We start from the raw sequence: 21,949 nt of genomic DNA, 5'->3' as shown, positions 1-21,949 counted from the left end.
CAAAACCAGTGGTACTTTAATTGAATGGAATCACCTAATTTGCAAGAAAGATACAGAAGAAAAAAATAGAACAGAGAAATAATTGAGCACTTTAGCAAACTAACGTATAATCATCATTACCCTCATCTGAACTCTAAGTACCTTCATTATTATAGGGTTTGACTGTATTCTAGGTCAGTAGTTCCCAACTGTGCATAACCATGAAGGATAGCAGATGTCCTTCTAACTCTTCAGGAAAATGAATGTTTACATATGAATGAGAGCATCTCCACAGCAATAAATCTGACTCAGGAGAGTAAGAGCCATTGCTGTGAATTATGTATTCAATAACATACGTGACCACACTCAACAAACTATGATCTGTCCACTGGAGTATAAAAAGATATACTGTATATTGCTAAATAAACAGAGATACACAGTCTATCAAGTTTGTACCACTTGGTCATAGAAGTGTGTATCCTATGTCTGTATCACCCAACTCTTTAACCACACAGATTATGTGGTTAATATTCAGAGGAAGAAGAAATAAGGAACTCTCATGCAAGCAATTTTTTAGAAGTAGTCCTTCAAATTTACCTGGGTCCTACAGACAGATGCAGAGTACAATCTGAACATGTCCACAAAGCCAGAGGCACACACGCACCTCCTCTTAGGCACACATTTCCCTACGCTTTACATGTAAATAAACTGGTAGAAAACGAAGTCTACAGCTGAGCAGGGCAAGCTTATGGAGGAGGAGAAACTGATGACTGAAAAATATATGAGTATTTGACAGAGAACACATAAAAATGAGGGGTGAGAAGACAGAAAAACAACAGTGTGTGAGGTAATGACCAAAAGATACGAAGGTTATCTTATTTCTAAGTGGGAAAATTAGGTCACACAATGGAGATTGTGCATTATACAGATTATACAGCAGTAAATCCTAGAGAGGAAAAATAAGATCAAATGCAAATTTGAGATACGTAGGCTAAATAAAGGCTCAGAGATCACTTCTGTTTTGTCGCTGCTTAAATAATGAGTGACCAAGTCACAGAGTATCTACTAACTGCTCAGTTCCTCACTTCTTAGTGAAAAGATAATTAACACAAATAATGGATTTATCTTTTTTTTTGCTTTAATAAACTATTAAATAAAAATCACTTTTCTATCTCCCACTTAAGATAAATATTAATCATGCAAATGCTTAGCACTAAGCGCTCAACCCTCTTCTCTTCACATTTATCTTTAGAAATATTTTGGTACTCTTTGAAGTCTACCTGCAATATGTCGCTCTGCAGAGATAATGACAAAATTACTCAGTTTTCTTAAAATTCCAACTCTACCAGTTGAAACTCTTGGTATCTACAGTGTACAACTCTCTTCTCACGGAGCACTCACCAAAGACTTCTTAAATTCTTTGTTAATTACTTCTGTGAACATGTGGGTTAAAGTAAAGTTCTAGAGGAATAATCAATTTGGCATATTAAGTTAGGCATTTTAATATACCCCTGGATTTGACAAGCCTTCTTAATCAAATTATTAGAAAGCCATAAACCTCAAATAAATCAACTCAGGCCTTCACAGAAGCAATTTAACAAAATCACAATCTACATATGCCTACAACTTTCTTCAGGGTTGAAATAAGAGCCCTATGAAGACCAATTCTATGTTTTGCAAAATTGCTACAAAAAAATTATCATGCCATTTAAAATTGCTTTTTCATGAAGAACCACATTATATATTCCTCTTAGTGCTTGTAAAATACTAGTAAAAAGTTTTTTCTCTAATTAACTGGCATTTTTCCTTTTTACCAAATAATATAGATATTATGCCTGTTTCTCATTTTCTTGGGTTGAGAAAAAATTCTGAGCTGAGTCTTGTTCTCAAGTAGTTCTTCACACTTTGATACTTATTAAACCATGTTCTACTTCATTTGTGTCATTACTGTTTCATTACTTCAAATGCTTCTCAGAAATAGGAAGAGTACATATTAATAAATGTAACTGTCAATAACAATTTGTATGATTTGATTAGACCTTATATTCCTTAGTAAACTTATTACGTATGCCCAGATCTAACTTGAGCAGGACGGTTACACTACTTAACAGAGTGCATAAACTTCTTATCTTGAAAAACTGACTTAAAAGTAAATGGAATACTTCATATCTAGTAAGAATAAGAATGGTTCATGGTTCAGAAATAAAGTTTGAAAAAGGTAGTTTTCTAAGGAACCATTCCGCCCCACTTTTCTATTTGACCCTAGTTTCTAAGATGCAGTGTGGTTTTTCTAAAACACTGCATCCCCACAAAGAACAGAAAACTGAAGTATTAGTCATTCTGAAGCACTAATACAGGACTTATGAGTTACAGATTTACAAATTTCCTCATCATAGGCATGGGTTATTTAGGAATGCAATCATTTATCCTGTTATAATTTGAAGAGTAGATGAAAACAGATGTACCAGCTAAATAAACCATTAATTCCTTTTTGAGAAGGAGTAAAAACTAGAAGCTAAATCAAGGATACTTAATGTGATAAATTTTTAACAATTCATATATGTAAATCACAAATGACAGATGTCTTGGTTATTTTAAGAGATGTTGAATACAATTGTACTATCGTTATCTAAGTTAGGACAGGCCTGCTTCCAAATTTACCTGATGAGAGATGGAAGGTTGCTGGATGGGCCCCTGCATTCTAGGGTTTGGTAAACCCACAGGTGCTGGCCTCCGTTGCACCTGTTGCCTCTGAGCCATTACCTGTTGCTGCATATGCTGGAGTCGTAATTGAGCTAGGCTGATCTGTGTTGGAAACTTGGATAACTGGTTTGAAGATAAACCACCTGGTGGCTGTGAATTCTGTTCCACGACAGGATTCTGCTTAGGCATTTGTGGCTGACTCTCTTTATCTTCAATTACTAAAGAACCTAATTAAAGAGAAAAAGTTAAGTTCTAAAGTTTTTCTGAAATTGAAATAGCATATTTCATAAGGCTCTTTTTGCTGAACTTCAAATTGCCAAGAAACTTTTTCATCTCAGGAACGCTTTACACTCTTAGAAATCAAAGGTCACAAAGAGCTTTTGTTTACGTAAGTTCTATCTATCAAATTTTCACATTTTAGAAACTATTAAAAACATTTTTTAGTTATTAACTCATTTAAAAATAACAAGCCCATAGTAACACATTTTTATGAAAAAATAACTTCACAAAAATTAATGAAGATTTACATTGTTTTAAGTTTTAAAAATCTTCACATGTCTGGTCTAAGAGCTGAACTCTCCAATTTGTTTCTGTATTGTCTGTCATTATATGTTGTTTGGGTTGAAATTTATGAAGAAAATCCAGCCACACATAGACATGTAGTTGGGAAAAGTCCCATAAAGGAGTCCCATACAATATTTTGAGAACTGCTCTTGTATATCAAAATAAAACAAGTCAGTCTGACGTTGGTTCTAAAAATCCCACAATGTATTTGATTCTTTAGAATGAACAATCTGTAATCTCTCAAGTTCCTTATACCTTCACGGCTCATACTACGTCAGCTCTCTGACAGAGAATACTGTGGCTCACAACTACACTTTTAAAATTTAAAGGTGCCTCTAGTAGGTCTGATTACAGCATAAGGCAAAGCTTGACTTCTTCAACAGACTCAATTTCTGATTTATTAAGCATAAACATCCTAAGAAAATATGGTCATCATTCATTAAATACTCATTGCATGTTAGGTAATGTGATAGTAGGTCTATGTATATTCTTGTTAAAGTCCTTTTTATAGATAAGGGATCTAAGGCACAGAGAGATTGAGTAAATTACCCAAACTCACCGAGACATTAATTGAATGTTGACATAGATCAATATTTTCCCTCTGTACTCTTCTAGAAGACATTTCTCAGAAGCCACGGATAACACCAAGTCTGGGAAACTTGAATCCTTCTTACAATATTTAAAATGTAAATCTCATTGTAAATGGTAATTTACACAGCTGTAAGTGATGGCTCTGAGAAGTCTTACCGTAAAGGATATTGTTTAACCTTATTATAGGAATTTCACAAATAGGAGATGCTGTTTTTATTTTGTTTTTGCTGATGCAGACATACCTAAAACTATATACATTTATGTATATAGTTACACATTTTACTTATGTCTACATCACGAGGTTTATGCTGTAAGTTATATGCTTGTAATTACATGTATTTCTACACATGACTACTTGTATAGATATATAACTTGTGATTCATAACTTCTGTATAGCTGAATCTGTGGTGGTTTGGTGAGGTAGGTAAGAGATAGTTACTTAGAAACACACTTTGTATTAAGATGCTGCTTTTTGGGGCGCCTGGGTGGCGCAGTCGGTTAAGCGTCCGACTTCAGCCAGGTCACGATCTCGCGGTCTGTGAGTTCGAGCCCCGCGTCAGGCTCTGGGCTGATGGCTCGGAGCCTGGAGCCTGTTTCCGATTCTGTGTCTCCCTCTCTCTCTGCACCTACCCCGTTCATGCTCTGTCTCTCTCTGTCCCAAAAATAAATAATAAAACGTTGAAAAAAAAAATGTTAAAAAGATGCTGCTTTTTAGTAAGACAGGTCAGAGTGTGTGTGATTCCAGCTGCCTGCTACCTATCAATAAATACATTGCTGCATGCACTTCAAAATTGAGCTACAGGGGTTAACTTATCACTATCCTTTTTGTTCTTTTGTATGGATGCAATCTGTGTAAGCTTATTGCTTCCTTTCTTGATGTGTTAGGAGAGCACTGGCTCTCTCCAGCCATTTCTTCCTTTCCTATCGAGCTGAGTGTATGAGAGACCAAACATCTTTGATGATTTTGAAACATAGTCTGTGAGCCCAAAAAACTGTCATCAAAGGGAATATACTGATGGCTGATGAAGAATGTACAGGGAATTCTTAAATTTCTGTTTCTATAGTTTCCATCTGAGAAATTAAGAAGAAAGGCAAAAAGTGAAGACTTTTTCTACTATTTGAGTTCCTAATCTTACCAAAATGACAGTCTCCCTCTGTGATAATTTGGTGGGCTCTAATACTAAAAACTGGGGCACTTTTCTGTGTCCATGTTACATTTCAATTAGGAAGTTTAAAAATACAGTTATTTCAGGGCGCCTGGGTGGCTCAGTGACTTGAGCGACTGACTTCGGTTCAGGTCACGATCTCACAGCTCATGAGTTCGAGCCCCATGTCGGGCTCTGTGCTGACAGCTCGGAGCCTGGAGCCTGCTTTGGCTTCTGTGTCTCCCTCTCTCTCTCTGCCCCTCCCCCCTCGCGTTCTCTCTCTCAAAAATAAATAAACATTAAAAAACAATGTAAAAAAAAAATACAGTTATTATATAAAAGGTGGAATAAAAGATGAGAAGTCTTCCCTAGCAAGATCAAGCAAATGAAACTTTAGGTGCTCCATGACTGGGTATAAGAAGTAAACCAATATGAGAAATACTATTTTAACAGAACACATTCCACATAACAAAAATCCTGTATCAACGGCAGTTATGAGTCAAAAGTTTTATTACCCCATTGTGATAAATCTATAGTTAACAGTAAAAGCAATATTCTATGGAAAAAAGAACTTCTAAATTCCCAAGTCTAGACATCCTGTGAGTCAATATTAAGGATGTTTCATATTATCCATTTATTTACATATGTGTATTTATATTCAGGCATGTGTTACACAGATACACACGTTAATAAAATACTGGCAAAAATTCCATGTCTTTAAAATAAGGTAATAAAAACACTTTGATAGCATTATCATAATCATTAAGAGCTCCAGAAACAAATGGCACTTTGAGGAAACGGACATAATGGCCTACCTAAATTGATAATATTTTGAGCCCAGAAACTAGGATCACAGTGAAACTGGATGGTATTGTTGGTCACTGGGGAAGCATCACACCTTGCTCGAAGGAGGTGCCGTAACCGGTATGTAATCTAGGAGAAAGGAGAGACAACTAAACATCAGTATCTTTCATCAGGCAAATAATTTATTAAGTTCCCAGGGAATACACAAAAAAAGTCATTTCTGGTATGTATGCTGATACAAAACAGGTAATCATATAGAAGCTATAAAATATGGATACACAACATGGTTTTCTTTCTAAAACGTTAAGTTTTGAGGTATAATTTAGTTACCTATAACTGTTGAATACAAAACTGAAAAGTATATTCAAGTGATACGTTAAAGTGAGTTTTTTTGAATTAATAAAAGTTTAGAGAAGCACCAACTAAATATCTGTAAAATAAACCTTAACATATTTTGCTCTTTTATTATACTTATGCTTTTAAAGAAAGTTTCAAGATTTGGATTACGGGGCTAATGAGTTATGGAAAATACAGATTAATCTCTGCTTAGGAGATGTAAGTACAGCTCACATCTAGGCTGCTGCTAGTGGGATGGCTCCCCTTGCTCCTGTGTTTTGAATCTCATGTCATTACACCACACCACCCACCTCCTTCCACCCTGTCGTCCTCAGTGAACACTTGGACCTTCTCTCTCAGCCCTTGAAGAATTTAGCTCCTGGCTCACTATCACCATCTCCAACATCACTCATCATAATTCTTAATGATTTTAATATCCAACCAGCCGATCCTTCTTTCTAGCTCACTTCCTCTGGTGCCCAGGTACCCATTATCCTATAAACCTTAAAGGCCCTATAAGCCTTTGCTCTTAAATTTTTCCATGTCCTTCAATCTCACATTACCATTATCCTGACCCAGCTTAAACCCCAGCGTCAAGCACCATAATCATCTTCTTGCATATACCCTCAATACCTGTTTTTCTCACATACTCCATCAAATATAGTCCCATCTCTCTCCTCAACCTTTGTCACCAAACAAAACAAAACAAGCAACCCTGGTTAAATCCAGCTTTTGCCTAAATATAGCTGGACTGATAAAGGGAATGATCACTTCAAACACATGACAATTTACTTCCGGTATGCCCCTAAGGGTGACTGGCTAGCATGTGACATTCTTCTGGTACTTTACTTCCCTACTCTAAGTAACTGTTCAACTTTTCTTCTCAAATCTCTAGCACCCTTCCTCCCCCATTGTCAATCTCAGCTGATGATTTTGCTTACAATTTTACTGAGAAAGCAGGAACAATCAGGGACCTTCTACAAATTCCCACCACTTGTGACTATTAGTGTTCCCTCCAGTTGCAATGCTTCTAGAGCAGTCCTTCCACTTGTGCAACAGCACCCAACCCTTCTTGCCTACTCACAGACACTGCTCAGCAACTTTCTTCCCTCTCCTGTATCACCTAGGCTTCCCTTTTACTGGATCACTCCCATCGACAGAGAAATGTTTTAACTTTTCCCAGCTAAAAACAAAACTCTTGGCTCTTTTTCTCTTGCCATCAACTGCCCCGTTTTCCTGCTTTTTACAGCAAACTCTTAAAAAACTCATCTATTTTTACTGTGCCCTGTTCCTCTCCTCCCATTCTTTTCTGAAACCACTCCTTCACTTGGCTTTCAGCATACTATACCCTCATGGTTTTATCTTTATTTTACCAGCTGCTACTTTTGGGGGCCACTGAGAACAGGTTTGGGCTCCAATGCACCATCGAAGCCTCTACTGTTGGTTCTTTCAACTGAGCCCCAGGGCTCAGTCTTTCAACTGCTCTCATTTCTCCTCTACCCACAGTTTCAGTGATCTCATATGGTCTCATAGTTTAAATGACTTCTTAATTTGTATCTCAGGTCTAGATCTCTCTTTTGAACTTGCATTTCCAACTAGTTACTCAACATCTCCACCTGGTTGTCTAATAGGCACCTCAAATTTAATCTGTTTAAAAGGGAATTTGTGATCTTTCTACACAAGTCTACTTGTCCTATAATCTTAGCCTTGTCCATTACTGTCAACACTATTTTTCCTACAGCTTAGTCCTTGGTTCCTTTCTTTTTCTCATGCCCTACATTCAACCTGTTAGCAAAATCCTACTGGTTCTAGCCTTAAAAGATATGGATAACCCTACCCATTTTCCCATCAACTCTATTACTTATTATTATTATTATTTTAGTTTATTTTGAGAGGGAGAGACAAGAGGAGAGGCGAGGCAGAGAGAAAGAAGAGAGAGAGAGAGAGAGAGAGAGAGAGAGAGAGAGAGAGAGAGAGAATATGAATCCTAAGCAGACTCCACATTGTCAGTGCAGAACCGGATGCGGGGCTCAAACTTAAGAACCGTGAGATAATGACCTGAGCTGAAATCAACAGTTGGGTGCTTAAGTGACTGAGCCACCCAGGCACCCCTCTCATCACCTCTATTAATTCTCCTGCTATCACTTTGCAAAAGTTACCTTACTGCAGTAAGTAAGGCTCTAACTGGTCTCCCTTATATCTCCCTTGCCCTCAACTACCTATAGTCTGTTCTCAATAGCTACAGTGATTGTTAAAATATAAACCATATTCTGTCTTCTTTCTCAAGTCCCTCTCTCCAGCAGTTCCTCATCTGAGATTAAAAACCAAAGTCCTCATAATGAACTACAAGGCTTGTGCTATCTGACTGCACGACCTTACTCATACTACTTTCTGATCCTTCACTCTGTTCCAGCCCCTCATGCCTCTTTGTGTCCATATCACAAAAACCACCACCTCCATCTTTGTATCTGCGGTGTTGCTTCGCCAGAACAGACTTCCCCCAAATATCTGCAGGAATTACTTCTTCACTTTTCTTTAGTATTTGCTCAAATATCACCCTCTTTAGATAGACCAACTTATCTTAAACTACCACCTGCACTCCAGTGTTCCCAGACTCCCTTCCTTAATTTTCTCTAGAGCACTTAATATATACCAGGTAATAGTTATATATTTTACTCATTTTGGTACTGTCTCTCTCCACTAAATGTGACCCTTAAAGGGCAAAGATTTTATTTTGTTCTCTGTTCTCCCAGTGCTTAGAATGCTGCCTGATATATATAGCAGGTATTCAGTAAATAATTGTTGAATACATAATTTGCTTTAGTTGCTAAATTATTTTCAATAGCTCTAATAAACTGTGAGTAAAAAACCATCGAACCATTTTGGGACTAAGTAGAATACATGGCACAGTGTGTAGCTAACAGCACTCAACACAATGCTCTTCTCCCTAAGTTTTTCTGTCTTAATTTTTTGTGTCCTCTAACAGTTCTCACTGTAAAAGATGTTCCTACAAAGCCGACCAAAACAATCATTCCAAGAACTTTCCTTTGTAAATATACTCCTGTTTTATCATTTCCAAAAATTTGTTCATTTTGAAATAATTTTTAAATTGTAGAAAAGTGAAAAGAACCCTTCACCCAGATTTCCCAATGGCTGCTGTATTAACACACTTCTTCCAGTGCCTCCCCAACTGCTTTTGCACATACACTATTGCTACTAGTCTTTTTCTGAACCTTTTGACAGCAAGTTGTAGACATGAGGTTCTGTCTACCCTAAACACTCTGGCGAGTGCACCTTAAAACAAAGATCGTCTAACATAAAGAGCAAATTCCAAATTCCGAAACCAAGTCTGACAACACTGCCATCCAATCCAAAGACCTCATTCAAATGCCAACTCTGCCCACAGTGTCGCTTGCTAGGATACTGTCAAGGAATACAGGTTGCATTTGGATGCCATGTCCCTTCAGTTCCTTAGGCTTTCCCTGTCATTTATGTCCTTGATGGCTTTAAAGAGTTCAAGAACTTATATTCTAGAAGAGCGCCTTTAACCTGGGTCTGAGTGCAGTTCCTCTTGATCAGACTTAGTAAAAGCATCCTTGTCAGGAATCCCACACTAATGATAATATAATGTGCACTTCTTAGCACACGAGATCAGGAAGCTCAGGATGGCAGCCTGTCCTACCACAAGTGCTGATACGAATCTTCGTCGCCTGACAATTTTGCTCCCCAGGTTCCCCACCTTGAATTCACTCGATTTCCCCCTTTGTAAACGCTTAGTATTTTGCAAAGAGGTATTGTAGCATTACACTGAAATCCTGTTCTATCAATTCTCTACCCAGCAGATTAGCATACGCTGATGACTCCTTCTTAATTACCACTACGACAGTGACCATATGTACTATCCTTTCTACGTTTATTGATTTACACTGTGACATAAAATTTTCTTTATCATTTAGATAAAATGGTTAAATCAGAAATGCAAACACTTTCTTAAAAGAAAATCAGCTCTAATAAAAGGGAACTGTGAGGTCAATACTTGGATATACTTTTTTCTCCCCTTGAGATACTATGCTGTAGATGAGAAGCCGGAAGACGCAATTTATTTACAACTCAGATAGCTAGTATCTATTTACTATTAATTTGTACCAAGGTCTAAAAGTAGTATCAAACTTGGCCAAACTCTGTTCCTTAAGTAACATTTTTTCCTGATGTATTTTACTGTCATTCAATGTAAAATATAAGAGCTCTTTTACTGTCAAATTATTTTATTACCCATCTAAAATGTAAACCTTGTCAAAACTCCTGACGCATATTTTAGTTATTTCTGAGAAGTGATAAGGCATGACTGGTATAGAGGGTAATGGTTCATTAAATATACACACTTGTTAATCTCTCCAGATGTATCTGAACTTAAATGAACTCAGGTTTTACACTGAAACCTTAGCTACTGTTCAAAAAGCAACAGACAAAACATTTTTTTAAAATATGAAAAGTATCAAAACAGCTTTCAAGATAGCAATACTATATACTGTCTCCTTTCTAATGAAGTTAAAATAAACTTAAAGAAGAAACTTAGTATTTGATTTTCCAATCCTATAAAAATGAACAGGCGGTTTTGTCTATACTTAGAGCTTCTGAAAGAAGACATTATCTTGTACCTGATTTTTTTTACCATCAATCTTTCGTTGAATTCCTATGCATCAAGCACTGAGTAACACAAAATTCCTACTTTAAGAAGTGTAGAGTCTAATGAGATTCATAGAAACATATGCAAATAGGGGCGCCTGGGTGGCGCAGTCAGTTGAGCGTCCGACTTCAGCCAGGTCACGATCTCGCGGTCCGTGAGTTCGAGCCCCGCGTCGGGCTCTGGGCTGATGGCTCAGAGCCTGGAGCCTGTTTCCAATTCTGTGTCTCCCTCTCTCTCTGCCCCTCCCCCGTTCATGCTCTGTCTCTCTCTGTCCCAGAAATAAATAAATGTTGAAAAAAAAAAAATTAAAAAAAAAAAAAAAAAAAAGAACTGCTTTAAAAAAAAAAAAAAAAAGAAACATATGCAAATATAATAGCAGATAAAAATCAGTAATAGTATGATGGACATATGCACAAAGGGTGTGTAAACACAAGAAAGAGAAACCCAATCCAGTCTGGTCATGAAAGGCTGACAAGTGGAAAGGAAGACCAATCTAATCTGAAGCAGGTAGTCTTTAAAAAGATGGACATTATTCAGAGCAAGAAGAGGCAGGAAAGGGTACTAGTACTCAGGCAAGAAAGAATCATATCCTGTGAGCACCAAAGATTAGAAATAAGGAGATGGCAATGAGGCATTCAGGAATACACAAAGAAGGTCACTGAAGATTAATTAGATGGGAGAAGGGAAAAAAGGAGAAAAGAATTCCTTTTTACTACTTATAACTTAATAGTTTCCTAATTGCTAGTATTATAGAAATATTTACGGAGAGTAAAAAGAATGATAGTGTTTTACTCTCCTGGCCTTTCTTCTGTCAACGTTGCTTGCCTTCCTTCTAAATAATAAAGGATAAATTCAGTGTTAACAGGTTGACAGAAGAGTTCTGAGGAAATACTGTGAAACTGTTTCAAAATATATTTAACACTAGACTTCTGGAAAGATTTTTCTCTTCCATTGATTTTTGTCTTTTCTTGACCACAGTTCCTATAGCAAAAAGTGAACTAAGAATTGCAAGCCAAGCTTGAAATTTCAGGCCTGCAAGGCATTCTTCTTATTTTTTTAAGCACATGAAAGTCATCATTTAAAGGATAACTTGAGTAAACATGGCTACATATACCATGCAGAAAAACTATGAGGAACGGAGTTACAGAATATAGTAATTTTCAAATTTTTTGAGGTTGGAGATCCTTGTAAGTGTTTACAAATAAGTATAAGCCTCAGCTCAGTGTGCATTGCAGGCAAATTATTTTATTAGCTACATACATTTGCGACTCAAGGGCCACTTGGGTTCCACAGACTTTTAAAAATCAGAAAAGAAATGATTTGGCGAATCAGGTATCTAGTAATACTGGTTCCTTGTAATTTGCTGTACCCATTTTCTCCTATATAATGTCAACAACATTCTTCCTTTCTCCTATGTCACGAGATCATTGTGCTGATTAAGTAATCCCATCTGTTTTTATTGTTTTCTCTTATTATAATTGCAAATAAAATCATAAAATAAAATTAGAGAAATTTTTAGACAGAGATTTACTAAGTATCTGACTGTATGAATAATATGCTTTCTTACACAATACTGTAATATTCAATATTCATAACTTCATTCATAATTGAAAAAAGAATTGTCTCATTTTCTATTTTTATTCTTTTTCTGTTGGACATTCAGAAAAATATCCAGGAAAACAGAAAAGATATGTACTATCTAGAAGCTATTTTTCAAAAGACCAATAAAGCAGCTGGAAGAAAGAAAGAAAAAAAGAAAGAAAGAAGTCAAGAAAAAATGTATCATTGAAATATTAAGAAAGAAAAAAAAGTCCAAGAGTTGAATACTATCCATGATTAGGAATAGTTTTAGAAATAGTTATAAATCAATTTTTTTTTTAACAAGTCTTCAACTCAATATTTGAACCTAGTTTATAAAAGTTTATCCAGAAGTACATTTCCTTATTTCAAAATGGTCATAGAAAAATTTTGCTACCTGATTCTAAAAACAGAATAGGTGAACAGAAAACTGATTTGGATGTCCTAACTTGATTTCAAAGGGTAACTCTCTGTGTAATCTTTTTTGTTTAAAAAAAAAAAAACAATTTTTTTTTTATGTTTATTCATTTCCTGTGAGAGATAGAGTGCAAGCAGGGGAGGGGCAGAGAGACAGGCTCTAGGCTCCGAGCTGTTGGCACAAAACCCCACATGGGGCTCGAACTCACCAAAACGGGAGATCGTGACTTGAGCTGAAGTTGGATGCTTAACTGACTGAGCCACCCAGGTGCCCCGAATATATTTTTTAAATGTCTTTTTAATTTTTTTTATGTTTTATTTTTTCTTATTTTTGAGAGAGAGAGAGACAGAGTACAAGTGGGGGAGAGAGAGTTAGAGACAGAGGGAGACAAACAATCTGAAGCAGGCTCCAGGCTCTGAGCTGTCAGCACAGAGCCTGACGGGGGCCTTGAACCCACAAACTGTGAGACGGCAACTTGAGCTCAAGTTGTAGACGCTTAATTGACTGAACCACCCAGGCACCCCATTTTTTTAATGTTTATTTATTTTTGAGAGTGAGAAACAGAGAGTGCGTGCACAGGGGAGAGACAGAGGGAGGGGGAGAGAGGATCCAAAGTGGGCTCTGTGCTGATGGCAACAACTCCAATGCAAGGCTTGAACTCACGAACCTCGAGATTATGACCTGAGCCCAAGTCAGATGCTCAACCTACTGAGCCACCCATGCGCCCCATTGTGAAATCTTTAATAAAACGAAGGTAAGGCAGCAATTTTTAAGAATGCAGACCAGTGGCACCAGCATCTCCTGGGAGCTTGTAAGAAATACAGAATCTAGCTCTACTCCACAACTATTAATCCAGAATCCTCAGGTGATTACTAGTGTGCAGTGATGAAATATTTTCAGTAGCAAGGTTCTAGACTACTACCACAATTGTTCATCATGACACAGCCACTTTTCTTTAACAAATGGGGTTGAGATATCCAGCACCATTTATGGCCGACAGAGTTATCAACGTGCTGCCGACAAGAGGAACACAGCTTCTAAGCTCAGTGTCCAAGACGGAATTCTGGTTGATACCTCTGTGTGACCTTACAAATGTCACTTAACTTTGTGCCTTCATCATCCATACAAAAAAGATGGATAGGTATACCTATCTTATAAAAATGATGGCTAAGTTTAAGTGAACTATTACATAGAAAATACTTAGAATTAGCGCCTGGCACACTACAGGTGATCAGGAAATATTTATTATTATCATTACTGTTAGTGTTAAGTTCGATTGCCACTGAGAGAAAACCTGGCAAAGAACCAGACAGGAAGGACAGTGGTGTATTAGAATACACCTAAACCATGGCAGTTAAATATACTTTTTAAAGCCAAAATATTGGGGCGCCTGGGTGGCGCAGTCGGTTGAGCGTCCGACTTCAGCCAGGTCACGATCTCGCGGTCCGTGAGTTCGAGCCCCGCGTCGGGCTCTGGGCTGATGGCTCAGAGCCTGGAGCCTGCTTCCGATTCTGTGTCTCCCTCTCTCTCTGCCCCTCCCCCGTTCATGCTCTGTCTCTTTCTGTCCCAAAAATAAATAAACGTTAAAGCCAAAATATTTTGATCACTTAAAATTAGAAATAGGTAAGGGCACTTAAGTACAAATAGACTAATGAGCATTTCTGAATTTTAAGTATTCCAGTAACTCCCATCATTTCTCTGCTTTTTGATGGTATGTTCCATGCCATACTTAGCTATCTTACCAGTCGCTTGCTATAAAGTAATGCTGTGCTGCTGCCACTGGAAACTGCCCATTTAGAAAAATGCATGACATGTTCCAATTGTTTAGAAAGTCCGGCCACTTCCTGTTGTTGTTGCATAAGTTTCATGCGATGGTCCTTTGCAAGGCTCTGAAAAGAAGAAAATTCAAAATTAGTCCCGCATATAACATATTTTAATGGTCATTTTCAGATTACCAAATTAGAATAACTGTCACCTCTGAGAAGCCAAGCGATAGAAACTTGAATTTTCATAAGAAATATTCTTAGTGTTTTTCCTCTTATTATAAAAGGATCAGTCTCACTGCCACAAAAACTGTGCCCCAAACAACGCAGCTTCTGCTGTTGCCACCACCGCCTCTGCACCCTCTACCCTCCACACCAGGCCCTTGGTCTAGTTTTACATATTCTGGAATTTAGGTCGGTGTTCATGCATCTTCCAATATTCAAAAAGGGGCGAAAACCATGGATTGGCTATGATACAGTCAGTCAATGCCTATTAAATTCAACACTCACAAATAAAATTCAATACTCATAAATAAAATTCAATACCCAAAATTAAAACTCAATACCCACAAATACAATACAATAAAAATAAAATCCAATCTAATAAAGTTATCAGATCACATGTTGTGCAATCACATGATTTCACGTTTTAGGCATTCTAGTCCTGATTGCAACCAGTTTTGTGCCCAGTCACACCACGTGGTAGACAACACTTAAACTTTTTGTGTGTGTGTTTTGTTTTTTGAGAGACAGACAGAAGTGGGCAGGGGGAGAGGGGGAGAGAGAGGGAGAGAGGGAGGAAGGGTGCACACACACAAGGGAGGGGCAGAGAGACAGAAAGAATCCCAAGCAGACTCCATGTGCAGCACAGAGCTGATGTAGGGCTCGATCTCACAAACCGGGACATCATGACCTGTGTGGAAATCAAGAGTTGGACCCTTAACTGACTGAGCCACCCAGGCACTACTTTATCTTCATTTTTTGAAAAACTCTCTAAGAGATTCTGATTTACAGCAGAGTCTGGAAAGAGCCACAGCAATGCATGCACTAGTAATCTCTGAGAAAGCCAATCTAAGTGATGCTTGATTTTAAACAGAGCTTGGAAAATGTTTTAAATTCTTTGTTTTTATTAAAAAAAAAAAAAAAAAAAGAGGGGTGCCTGGGTGGTTCAGTCAGTTGAGCATCCGACTTCAGCTCCTGTCATGATCTCACGGTTCCTGAGTTTGAGCCCTGCAAGGGGCTCTAGGCTGAAAGCTCGGAGCCTGGGTTGTGTCTCCTCTTTGCCCCTCCCTCGCTCACACTCTGTCTCTTTCTCTCAAAAATAAACAAACATTAAAAAATTAAAAAAAAAAAAAAAAAAGAAATCACAGAATCTTGAAAAAATACTATAAATGAGGTCTCCTGGACAGAATACTTCTTCACTAAATAAGACAAGTCTTTAGTCTTTGTTTCCTGTATGGCTGATGAGCCACGGGAATGACCATGCTTTCCCAGGAGGGCAGGACTCTCTGAGAAAGACCTTACAATTTTGTCAACTACAAAATAAAGAGGTTAAACCAAATTATTCTAGTTTTTATTTTTTTTAAATCCTTAAACATCAGAATTCTTTCATTCTCTTCTCATTCTAAATTGCTTCTTTACTGTGAATTCTTTTTGCACGATTAAAAGAATACTAAAATACCATGCAATTAATATTATGTTACTATGGAGAAGTTGTAATCTATTATTATTTGGAGGCAAACACTGACTTTGGATCTAGACCTTCATGAGTATAAAAAAACTCATAAAGAGCCCAATATTTTTCTCACCGTGATGAGAAACAACTATCCTAAGTGCCCTGAGTACCCTTCCCTACATACTGCTTTCACAGAGGATTAAGACTAAAATGTTGAGAGTGGAAGGCATATCCTTTTACTTAATTTCTCATAGGGTTAAACCTTTATGTTTGAAAACAAAATATAGCTTAGTTATCTTTCTAAATCTTTTTTGCTCGATTGCACCCCTTTGGTGGCCCCAAATTGTCACTTGAATGAATCTAAAATGATTAATCTCTTCAACATTTACAGAGCTCCTTCAAGCAAGGCACTGTGCTTTGTGCTATCGAGGAAACACTAAGCCATAAACTGTCAGCTACAATGTAGAATATGGTAAAAGAAAACTTAGGAATGGAGAAGCAATATTATTCAATCACAAATGGATGAAAAAGTCTGTGATTTCAAAGTCACAAATACATGAGAAACTACTATATTAAATTGCTACAAACATACTGTCCCATCAACAGTAACTTACCTCAAGCTGATGCAGTAGGGCTTTTCCTTTTTTATTTATTTCTACCATCAATGTAAATATAGCAACTTTAATATCCTGCTCCACCTGCTTTTGGTTTTGATTTACTTCAATTATCCTGAAAATTAAATGAAAGGGGGAAAAATCTAAACTCTAAGGCAGAAGATTTGTTTTATAATATTTAAAATTGATTTTCTAATGTCTAAATTAGGCCAAAATGTTTTCAACTCTTAAAAGCTCAGCTGTTTCTAAGGGTCCTTCAGTGTAAATTGACTTTCTCGAAGATGACATAGCAGAAATGTAATTCTTCTGAAAAACACAGTCACTTAATTCAATCTTAAAGTCAAAATGTATAAAATTGCAAGAGAACGAACACATTTTAAGAAAATATTACTTGGAAAGATCGTGATGAAAATCATTCAAGAAAATCAATACTTGATCTAAAAGGGTAGACCAAAAAAAAGGTTTATGAGCAAGAAAACCAGGACTCCAAACATGTTCGATTGTATCCACTCTAACTACCAAGTAGGAAAGTGTAAGCACGTCATTCTTAGTGATCTGAACTGCTGCAGTATTCATTATGCCCGCACAGAAGCAAAGAGAACAACAGTAGAGAGCTACTGTAAGAACACATCTGTCTTCAAATAAGCAGCTCAATACTACTTTATGTTTCATCAGCTATCATGTACAGTTTTTCCCTTCCTTAGAGAAGACGGGAAGGCCATTGTCATGGAGATCAAGATAGACAGATAAGAAATACACAGCATCATACCAGAATATCTTACAAAAGCAGAAGAGCATAACGGGACACCCACTAAACATTTTGAGAGAAATCGGAAGTTTGATTTCTCCAGTCTGCTTCTCCAATAGTTATCCTCCAAGACTTAAAACCAATAGGGCAGAGATTTTATTTTCTGTTGCAACTTAAGATAATCACTTGACACCAATATTGGCTATGAAAATCAAGAAACCCAGATAGATATGGGAAGAAAACAACCCTCTGAAACAAAACAAAACAAAACAAAAACTAATTTAGAATTCACATCTTCATTATGGTTAAACAGGATGAAAAAAGGACAGGCAGTGCCATTGTCTGCACACACGTGAAAACGAATTAAAACCAAAGTAAGTCCGTGCTGTAAATGTAATCCTTTTATGACAGTCTATTCAGATATGAGCAATTAGCACCTAATCCAAAGATTCTTTAATTCTCACAATTCAAAACCCCAAATCCTTTCATGCGATAATGTATGACGTTGTAAAAACAGCATAAGGAAGCCACTAACAGAAAGGTAAAAGAACAAATTTGGAGAATTCACACTATCTGGTTTGAAGACTAACTATAAAAAGCTACAGTCATGAAGAAAGTGGGGTACTGTCAAAAAAGAAAAATACAATGGAACAGAATACAGAGTTTAGAAAGAACCTTACACATACATGGTCAACCGATTCCCTACAAAGGTGCCAAGGCAATTAAATAACAACAATTTAGTCTTTTAAACAAATGGTGTTGGAACAAATGGACATCTATAGGTTACAAAAAAGTGAACTTTGACCCATAGCTCATACCATATACATAATGAAAGAGTAAGAAGAAAGACTAAATTTCATCAAGGGTGGAGCTTGCACATAAAATCAGTTACTTTACAATTGCTACCATTTGCCACTTACACAGTAGAATCACCTCTAACTATCTCTCCTCATCATTCTGTGAATATCCCTTACAAATTTTCAACTACTCAGATAAACTTTTAAGCCCACCACTTTATTTGGCAAAAATAGTATGGTTAGCATATGGCAAATGAAACAGTATTTGGTTAATATAGTTGTTATGTAAAAGAGAAAGGTAAAATGCAATGACAGCTGATAAGGAAGACTAACAAAAACAAAAGACACACGATAGAACTGTTATTATCACAAAGAATAAAAATGGTCATAGTAATTACTGAAAAAGGTTAATGACAAAAATAACACATTATAATGATTGGTCTTAAGGAAGATAAACCACAAGACTTTCTCTTATGAATCCCCTGTGAGGCCTCTCTTATTCAGGCTCTTTCTAAAAAGGATTTCTTGATTTATTTGGACAGTGATATGTTACTTTTGTATGCAAAACAACAAAAGAAGGGAAAATGGGATTTCATAGCTGTTGTAAATGTTGTACTATGTCAGTGCAGGTTCCAAACAGGATGAAAAAAAGGGGCGTAAGCTAAACAAACTCACTCTTCCATGTGGAGGTGAGTGGTTTGCTCCCCTAATCACTGACTTGTGAGATGTGAGACTTTGGACAGTTGAGGATTCCTCCTTCAGAAAACAAAAAGCATAACAGGTAATATGTAGAAACCGTGCAAGTATTGTTATCTGATCAGAAATTAAAGGTGCGTGAAACCGTTTAACAATCCCTGCCTCCTGGTGTCCTAAGACCTCCACCCTATTGTAGTTAAAAGGTAACAGCCCAGAGAAGGCATCTCAAAGTTGACCAATGCTTAAAAAAGCAGTTATGTATGCATAATAAAGCGTTAAAATATTTTATAATAGTGGCAAAAAGTAGTTGATTTTGTTTTTAAATCCTGGCATTTCTTTAAAATTTGAAACATCAGATAATTATAAATTATCAATACCTGCCAGATAAATGATCCATTACTCAATGCAATTTATTACCATAACAGTTTTGAAATTTCATGGCTGAAAAGAATGCTTTCCAGTTCAGTTTCCAGAAACCCAAAGTTTCTAGAAAAGTCTTACAAACTATGTTATTAGAGGCATCTGACAGCTTACTTAGATCTACTTCACCATGAGCTAAGTAAAATACCTGTTCTAAAAGAGAATATTCTTAACATGTTATATAAATATGATTTATCATAACACCACAAATGTAAATTTACCTGTTTTGGATCTGATTTCCTGTGAATTTTATGTATTTTGTTTTTTCCATCAGTTTTGTGATTAGTGTATCTATGATCACTTTCTGATTCTGAAAAGCTTCTTCTATAAACTGGTATCTGAAAAGACAAGTAAACAAACCAATTATTTCATGCTAATAAATCAAAAATGAGGAAAAGCATTCCCCCAAAAGCTAAGATAAAGAGTTTAAAAGATATAAATAATACTAAATATATCCCTGGAAGGCAGGTTTTCTGCACTCTCCAAAGTGTCTCTAAGAAAAGGAGGAATCTTGACAGATATTACTCATGGATACTCTAAATTATTTTGGAAATTTGGGGAAGATACATATCTATCACTCATAGTTTAAGAGGCTTAAAGAACTCACCTGGCAGACCTGGCAAAAAGTAACCACAGATATTTAAGTAGATTTCCTTACTACTTTGTAATTTCCTAATTATTAAAGTTTGATTCTGTAAATATTTTGATGATCACTTTTCTTTAACGTTGAGAGCACATGCGCACGTGTGCACACACACACATATAGAGAAAGAGAGAGGAGGAGAAAGGATCCCAAGCAGTCTCCATACTGTCAATGCAGAGCCCGACACAAGGCTCGATCTCATGAACTGTGAGATCATGACCTGAGCCAAAATCAAGAGTTGGATGGTTAACTGACTGAGCCACCAGGCACCGCTTGAAGATTACTTTTGAACATTAGGTAGTTGTGTCATAAAGGTCACAAATATATGCCTTTGGGGAAAATGGTGGGATGAGGAAAAACTCTTGATGCTATGCCTTGCACGTAACAAAGCTTCAAGCAACATAAAACACAGCACTTTAAAAACTTTAACTTGTAAATGAACATGATAATCTCTGACAAAGTACGCATGATGACTCAAGAGTAGCTCCAGGGACACAGTAATATAGAAGACAACCAGTTTTATTAATTTTTCGTAAAATGCATAAAACACAGTATTTTACATAATGTGATTTAAAAGTGCAAGCGTACTTCAATCAGTATTATAGTGTTGCCAGCGTTAGAAAAAAAGGGGAACATAGTTAATATTAATTGTTGGATTTTCTCTGTATAGAATGCGGTCTTTGAGACCCTAGTAATGTGTAATGTTATATGAAATGGTCAAAATGTTTGTTATCTGGTTCCTAAACTCAATTTTAAAACTTTCAATATTCTGTTATGATGTTTTCTGGTTCATTTTACAGAAAACCTTTCTCAGGTTTAGGAAATTTCCTTTTATTCTTAGTTTGCGAAGTCTTCATATCATAGGTGCATATTTTTGACAGAATGTTTCTCCTGTCTCTATTGAAATGATTATGTAATTTTTCCTTTATTCTTTTAATATGAATTACATAACTGGTTTTCAAATGTTACATGAACTCTGTATACCTAAAACAAGGCCAACTTGGTTGTAATTATATTGTCCAAAAATCACATTACTACTGGATTTGGTTTCCTATTTCTTAGAATTTTCACATTCATTTCATGGGTGAGACTAGTCCGTGATTTTCTATTTTTATTCCTCATAAAACAAGTTGGAGAGAATTCATTCTTTTATTGTCCTCTGGATGAGACTGTGTGTATTTAAAAGGTGTTATTTTTATCTCACTATTTTGTTGATTCATCAATGAAGTCATCTGGGCCTGTAGTTTCCCTTGTGAGAAAGTTAAAAATTATGGATATAGATTAAATCTAAGGGCTATTCTGATTTTCTATCTTACCTTGTGCTAGCTTTGGTAAGCTGTATTTTCTTTTCTTTTTTTCTTTTATTTATTTTTTGAGATAGAGTGAGCGAGCAGGGGAGGGGCAGACAGAAAGGGAGACAGAGAATCCCAAGCAGGCCCAGCGCAGTCTCACAAACTGTGAGATCATGACCGAGGCTGAAATCAAGTTGGATGCTTAACCAAGCCACCCAGGCGCCCCTGGGAAGCTGTATTTTCTAAGAATTATCCTATTTCATGCAAAAATTTCCAAATCCATTGACAGACAATCATCTAATAATTTTGAATGCCTTTAGAAAATTTTGTGATGCCCCCTTTTCACTCCTGGCATTGGTTTTTTGGGCCTGCCCTCTAAATCACTCATTAAAGGAATTTGTCAATTTACTAATCTTTTGAAAGATTTGATTTTTGGCTTTACTTACTTCATTAATGTCTGCACTTATCCTCATCATGTCCTTTTCCCCACTTAGTT

The 21,949-nt window shown here is 36.6% G+C and overlaps 1 protein-coding gene across 2 annotated transcripts in view; it reads right to left on the bottom strand.

The window, feature by feature from the left end:
* Nucleotides 1-21,949, bottom strand: part of TRIM24 (tripartite motif containing 24) — a 124,299-nt gene that overhangs the window by 25,214 nt on the left and 77,136 nt on the right. Inside the window, exons 5-9 of one of the 2 annotated variants that reach the window (XM_045495811.1) lie at nt 19,740-19,856; nt 16,858-16,972; nt 14,548-14,694; nt 5,798-5,915; nt 2,743-2,909 (exon numbers count right to left, since the gene is read on the bottom strand). In XM_045495811.1, the coding sequence (XP_045351767.1) occupies nt 2,743-2,909; nt 5,798-5,915; nt 14,548-14,694; nt 16,858-16,972; nt 19,740-19,856 (664 nt within the window). Of the gene's footprint in view, nt 1-2,640; nt 2,910-5,797; nt 5,916-14,547; nt 14,695-16,857; nt 16,973-19,739; nt 19,857-21,949 lie in introns of both variants that reach the window. The other variant, XM_045495810.1, reaches the window with a different exon arrangement.

Source organism: Leopardus geoffroyi, chromosome A2 (assembly GCF_018350155.1).
Source record: "Leopardus geoffroyi isolate Oge1 chromosome A2, O.geoffroyi_Oge1_pat1.0, whole genome shotgun sequence".
In the NCBI taxonomy this organism is placed as follows: domain Eukaryota; kingdom Metazoa; phylum Chordata; class Mammalia; order Carnivora; family Felidae; genus Leopardus; species Leopardus geoffroyi.
This window is presented reverse-complemented; position numbering and strand designations above follow the sequence as displayed.